A 7,098-nucleotide genomic window follows, 5' to 3' on the forward strand; every position below is an offset into this window, starting at 1 on the left:
TCGGCAAAATGTTTGTTGCTTATGTTAGTTAGGGCATAAATTGACGTTTATTGGTGATGGAATGTGTGCCTGCGATTGATGTTGTTTCGTTTTGTTTGCTTGTTGTAACAAGGTCTGTTGGTTAGGATGAGTTATTTTAGTGTCAAAGTTTACCATCATGGTAGCTTTGGACTTCAAGGAGGGCAATTGAAGTATTTGGGTGGGGAGACAACTATCATAGACTACTGCAATGAAGATGAATGGAGCCTGATTGAGGTTTATGACATAGTGAGCAGACAAGGGTATTTGAAGAAAGATATTGCTGCAATGTGGTACAAATCACAGGATCAGAATACAGAAGAAGGCTTAAGGATGCTCCGAACTGATAAAGATGCAATGAATATGGCTAACATTGGGGTTAGGGAGGATATGGTGGAGCTGTTTGTAGTTCACAAAACAAGTGATATCCATGAGGTGGTTGAAGATGTACACTTGTTAGGGAGTACTGAAAGTAGCATGCAAGGGAAGGGTGGTGGATCTGATGGGCCGGGCCCAATGGTTACAAGTGAGGCCCAAACAGTTGGACTGGTGGAGAAAAATTCTGGCCCAAATGTGGAGGAAGAAATTGTGGGTAACAAAGATGAATCAGATGAGGAAGGAGAGGGTAGTGATAGCAGTGAGGACGAGGACTATGACCCCAAGGGTGCTGAAGATGATAGTTGTGATTCATGGAGTTCTGATTTCAGAAATGGTGATGGTTCAGAAGATAGTGCTGAGGAAGTTGTGTTTGGTGACAGTGATGATGATAAGGAAGGGGCAGAAGGCTTAGTAGATGTCAACATCAGGGTAGGGGATAGATTCGAGGCTGCATCAACTGAAACCCAAACAGATGCAGCAAAAGCTAGTGGGAGTGCCAAAGGGAAGGAGAAGGTTGTTGCAGGTTTAGGTGATGAGGAAGAAGGATATGATTCTGAAGAGTTCCTAGATCTGCCTATTACTGATGATGATGAGAATGGAAATAGTGTTGGCAAGAAGTATCCATTGCACAAGCAGCTAAAGGACATGAGTGAGTACAAGTGGGAGGTTGGAACTCTTTATGTCTCAAGAGAAGAGTTTAAGGATTGTGCCACTGCCTATGCTGTGCACAGTGGGAGGGGTTTGAGGTTTAATAAGGTTGATCTTCGGAGAGTGAAGGTGACTTGTGTGGAGGGTTGTAACTGGTTTGCATACTGTGGAAAGATTAAGAATGAGCAAACATGGCAATTAACCAGCTGCCATAACAAGCATACCTGTTCAAGAGAATTGAAAATTGGAATTATGCATGCAAAATGGTTGAGCAAGGTGTTTCTAAAAAAGATCGCTGAGAATCCAAAAATAAAGCTATCCACACTAATGAAGAAAGCATACAGCAAGTGGAATGTAGAGCTAACTAAGTCTAAAGCTGCCCGGGTTAAGCAGTTTGCAATTGATGAGTTACAAGGAACGTACATAGAGCAGTATCGGAGACTCTATGACTATTGTCATGAATTGCTGAGGTCTAACCCAGGTTCTACAGTTAAGTTGCAAGTGGAGAGACCACCTGAGTTTGCTTCTGAACAACCAAAACCGGGTGTGGATTTAAGGCCAAAGTTCCAAAGACTTTATGTGTGCCTTGATGCATGCAAGAAGAGTTTTATGGTTTGCAGACCAATAATTTGCCTTGATGGGTGCTTCATCAAGACACCATATGGAGGTCAAGTTCTCACGGCTATTGGCTGAGACCCGAACGACCAGATACTGCCGATAGCCTACGCTGTGGTTGAAGCAGAGACGAAGGAAACATGGACTTGGTTTCTCACGAATCTGTGTGATGACTTTGGTAGTGACAAGCTAAGGAGATGCACCTTCATGTCTGACCAACAAAAGGTACTTATTTCTCAACTCACTTCATTCATATAATCAGTTTGAGTGTTAGACTTGCTAATAGTTACGCTATAGATCCTAGTTTAATGTTAGAGTTGTTGCCTATAGTGAAGCTATTGATTGAAATGTATCACTTGTAGTATGAATTGTGCATGTCCATATAATGCTGATAGTGAAGCTGATTAATTGTCATGATGACATATAATGCTGATTTAAGAATCTGTGATTAATTGAGATGTATGTAGTTGGTTAATTGTCATAATCACATATCATGCCCATAATAGATTCTGTGATTAATTGAACTGTATGTAGTTGGTTATTTGTCATTATCACATATGAATCTGATTTAATTACTACTTCAAGTAAACTGATTTACTATGGATTTAGGGGTTAGTTCCAACCTTCGATGAGCTCATTCCCGGAGTGGATCATAGATTCTGTGTTAGACATCTTTATAGCAATTTCAGGAAGAGATTCCCAGGGCTGCAACTAAAACTGATGATGTGGAATGCTGCAAAAGCCACTTATTTACAAGAGTGGGAGAGACACATGGCTGAAATCCAAAAGGTTGATAATGGAGCCTACAACCACCTTATGGAGATACCAACCAAATATTGGTGCCGGCATAAGTTTGGGACTTGGTCTAAGTGTGATACCTTGGTTAACAACATGTGTGAAGTATTTAACTCTGTGATTGTGGATAATAGGGTATACATAATGAGAGGTGCTGCCCCGTATCAGGACTAAGGTTGAAAAACAAGCTGATGCAAGTGGTAAGTGGGTGAGCACTTACGCCGGTCGTGACAAATATGAGGTAACTAGCATCCATGGAGGCAAAGAGAAGTTTGTGGTTGACTTGAAGAATCACGAGTGCTCGTGCAGAAAGTTTCAGTTGTCCGGAATCCCCTGTGCCCATGCCATGACCTGCATTAGGAAGATGTGCTTCAATGTGGACAACTTTGTTGCAAACTGTTACAAGAAGGAAACTTACATGAACTGCTACCAACATGTGGTGTATCCAGTAAATGGCCCCAACCTGTGGGTGAAGACACAATTTGATGATGTCTTGCCACCAGTCTACAGAAAACCCATTGGAAGGCCTAAACTGAAACGGAATAAAGCTGCAGATGAAAATTCAAGTAGGGGAGGAGTGTCTCGCGATGGGCAGACTCAGAAGTGCTCATATTGTTTGGCTAGAGGCCACAACAAACGGACCTGTCCAAAGAAGCGGAAAGTAGCTGCCACTAGTTCGGTGAGTACCATATAGTTGTTTTTACTGGTTTTACCTTCATTTTGCCTAATTTCATTCAAAGATTGTAATGTCGGATTGTGGCTGTTAACTAGGCAAACAAAGTTGCTGGGTCTACAAGAAGAGCTTCAAGAGTCATTTCTAGCACTATCTCAAGCACTGTGTCTAGTACTATCTCCAGCCAGGCTTCTAGGCAATCACAAGCTGCAGCTAAGAAGACCACCACATCAAGGCCGAAGAGAAAATCATCTTCCAATGATATCAGTTCTCAGCAATCTCAGGCTATGTCAAAGAAGGCTAAGATGACCCCGACAAACAATAATTCTGGACAACAACTCAAGGATGCTGCCAAGGACAACAATCTCAGAGTGCTGCCAACCCCATCCAAGCACGTCAGCATATCCCAGCTGAAGTTTATGGCTAGGACACCTCCAAAGGCATGGAAGAAGATGTGATGATGATGGTGTCTGCAGTTTCCTGTTTTCTCTTTAGTATCATTAGAATTTGCCAAAACCATTTTAAATACTGCATTTTGTTATCTTGTTATCTCATACAGTTGTTGTGGAGCAAACATTTTAGCTCCTATTTTGTTATTTTGCTGTGAAGCCATTGTGCTTGTTGCTAATTATCTGATACAGTTGTTGTGGAGCAATAGTGTAGCTCCTGTTTTGATGTTTTGTTGTGAACCCAGTTTGTGCTTCTTGGTGATGACATTCTTAATGGTTATTGATTAAGTAAAATATTACAGTTCAAATTGTTGTCATGCTCATGACTTGCTTCATTTAAGCAGAATGCAAAATGTAACACTTTATTTCAGCTGCAAAATATAACAATGCAAAATATAACACTATAAACAGGCTGCACAATATATCATTGCACTTTTTAACACAAGCACAATATAGCATTTGCCCGAACTTAAATCATCAAAACATCATTTCATTACAATCTCATTCAGTTCAACAAAACACCAACCATGTAAACATCAGTGCTATTTCTAGACAAAAAAACAGAGCACAAGTTGGGATCTATCCATATTCTCCTAAATCTCACTATCTCCACCTCATTGTAGTAAAAGTCTCCCAAATTTGGTGCTGCTTGTTTTCTCACAAACCAATATTAGGGCAACTGTCCATCCAACTAAAGCAACTCCCACTGCAACCATGAACCTGAACTCAAGCTTCTCAATTTTGCTCTTCAAATTTCTGACCTTCATCCTTAGCCTTGAAACTTGTGAGGGCTCTTCCTCTGGTTCTGCCCATACAAAATAGCCGCATTCTTCTCCAATCTATACCAAATATGACACAACCGAGTCACACCCACAGATTGTCAAAACATAAAACTCAACAACAACAAACGCATGGCTAAAACTCACCCCAAAGTTAACGCAACCCCAGAACCTCCGCCCGGGATTTTCGACCGTCGATGAGGTGGCGAGCACAGGCCGTTCCCCACAGTAGCACGTAGTCCTCCTTCGGCGTGCCTGGTTTCTGTTTCTTGTCGCCTGCTTGCTGCCGTGTGTTGCTTCAGACTGGCATGCATCAGCCTCCATCTTTCTTCAACCAGAGAAGTCGACTTTCACAGGAGGTGCAGCATCAAAGAGGAGAGAAGATTTGCAGAATAAGGGTTTTCAAGAGGACCATTATTTGATGGTTATCTGTTTCTTTTTCCCTTTATTTTTAATTCAGTAACGGTCACATAAAAAAAGCCCTGCCACCGTGTACAGTTACCTCCACGTATGCAACGCCGTTAACCAAATGTTAGTAATTTTGACGGTAAGACAACATTGATGCGTTTTAGAAACGTTTGGAACACAAATAGGACGTTTAAAACGTTAGAGACAGGTTTGAGACTTACCCCAAACGTTGGGGACATAAATGATACTTTACTCTAATTAAAAAATATTAGTAATAATATCTTTTTTAGATTTCTTTAATATTGTTACTTACTTTGTAAATATTAAAAATTATTAATATTTAAATTAGACTGAACTTTTATTTATACTAGACAAAATAATAAATAATTTTTTAAAAAAATTAAATTATACATAATAACTTATTACTATTAAAAAAAGTTGGGGGGCCGAGGCCGCCACTCGCCCCCCTCATGTCTGTCCGTGTGTATGTATGTATGTATGTATGTATGTATGTATGTATTATTATTATTATTATTATTATATCTTCTTTCTTTTTAATTATGCTGTTATATCTTGAATTATACGGGAACTTTTATTGTGTGTCAATCTTAAAAGCTTAACTAATTGACGTAGCCTTGGTAGGATTAATTAGTACATAAAGACAAGAAAATTATCATTTGAAATATGGGTGGGTCCAATAATGCATCTAGTGGTCTATATATATCTTGAAAAGGCCTCACGAAAATCCCCTTTCAACGTGGATAATGAGATATAAGTACCTCTCTAATTACATCTGCAATAAAACACCAACCCAATAGAAAAGATAAATACAAAATACAACAGTCATCGGTAATCATCATGGTACAAAGATAGCACAAAGGAAGAATTTTAAATATTTTTGGAACATTAATATTCTAATAATTTTAATCATTGATTTTAATTATAAAATAAATATATAATATATATTAATAAAATTAACGATAAAATTACTAAATTACAAACCAATGTTTCAAGAGTATTCAAAATTTTTCGTAAAACATATATATATATAACAAACATGATGCATAAGATGAAGGGATTAAAGAGCTAATCTTTCCAAATTTTGCTTTTTAGCGCTTTGTTAGAGTTTTTTAGTGCTCTGTTAGGATTTCTTAATGGAGTTCCTATTGCCGTCAAGGCTATATTGTCAACGTCAATTAAATCTCAATACAAGTCTCTGTAATCTGCATGGCTGAGACAACGAGGGATGAAGATCGGATCGAAGATGACAACCGGAAAGGAGGTAGGAATGTGATTCTACTGGAAGAGGCTGACATATCAGAAGGTATTAACGCTTGCTCCAATAGTCTCTACGGCAGACTCTTTGCTTCCAAAACCTTCTCAATTGGAACCATGGAGAATGCTTTAAAGGCTATATGGGAAAACCCAAAAGGATTTAGCGTGAGTGATAAAGGGGATAATTTCTTCCAATTCTTTTTTAATAAAGAAGTGGATGTCTTGCGTGTTGAACGTGGTTCTCCATGGCTATTCAAAGATTATGTGCTCCATGTCAAGAGATGGAAGGAAGATCAGAACTGTGATGAAGAGATTATTTCCAATTTTCCAGTTTGGGTTCAATTTTGGGGTTTGTCAGAATCGTGTAAAACTCTCGAAGTTGGATGTAAATTGGGAGAAAATTGGGCATAGTGTTGGAGGTAGGTAAATTTCAGATGCGAGGCAGAGAAACTAGGATTGTGAAGACCAAAATCAATATTGATGCTGTCAGGCAAGTGAGAGATCAGTTAATAGTGGCAGGACCTAATAAAAAGGAGGTAGAAGTGGCACTGCGCTATGAGAGACTTGGAAAGTTCTGTACCTATTGCGCAAAATTGGGGCACGAGGTGAAAAACTGCCATGATCTGCTGAAGGACACAGAGAGTGATATGGTAAAAGAGGATGACATTGGCGAATGGGTTAAAGCCAGCCAAGTGGGAACGCGAATCTACTCTGAAGGAGAAAGAGCATTCAACAACTCAACCCAAAACCAGAATAAGGCCACTCAACGTAAGAAAAAACCGGTCTTAAACTGCTTATTGGAAGAATTTGCAGGGATGTCAATGCAAGAAGGGAAACAAAATTTGAAACCACAAGACACTAGTAATAGGGCAGCACCAGAGTCACCTCAATCAGCCAATTCTAGAATAGAATGTATGGAGGTTATCATAGCTGGTCAGTCCAATACCAAGGAGGATGAATGGCAGCTTATGCAATTCGTTATTGGGTAGTGTCTCACCACAGAGAAAGGTAGGAAGTGGAAAAGGTTAGCAAGACAAGGTGCTGCAGAGTCAGATACTAA

General features: G+C 39.5%; 2 protein-coding genes across 2 annotated transcripts; one reads left to right on the forward strand and one right to left on the reverse strand.

Annotated features, from left to right (window-relative positions):
* Positions 1 to 3,938: 3,938 nt before the first annotated feature.
* LOC130974422 (uncharacterized) lies at positions 3,939 to 4,679 on the reverse strand. The gene is made up of 3 exons (XM_057899310.1): positions 4,503 to 4,679; positions 4,242 to 4,415; positions 3,939 to 3,947 (listed from the first exon to the last, which is right to left on the reverse strand). Exons 1-3 carry the CDS (start codon positions 4,677 to 4,679, stop codon positions 3,939 to 3,941), a joined length of 360 nt encoding a protein of 119 aa, XP_057755293.1.
* A 1,311-nt stretch (positions 4,680 to 5,990) lies between these two features.
* LOC130974423 (uncharacterized) lies at positions 5,991 to 6,449 on the forward strand. Its single transcript, XM_057899311.1, has one exon. The coding sequence runs from the start codon at positions 5,991 to 5,993 to the stop codon at positions 6,447 to 6,449; it is 459 nt and encodes a 152-aa protein (XP_057755294.1).
* The last annotated feature ends 649 nt before the right edge of the window (positions 6,450 to 7,098 follow it).

This window comes from Arachis stenosperma, chromosome 4, assembly GCF_014773155.1.
Source record: "Arachis stenosperma cultivar V10309 chromosome 4, arast.V10309.gnm1.PFL2, whole genome shotgun sequence".
NCBI lineage: Eukaryota > Viridiplantae > Streptophyta > Magnoliopsida > Fabales > Fabaceae > Arachis > Arachis stenosperma.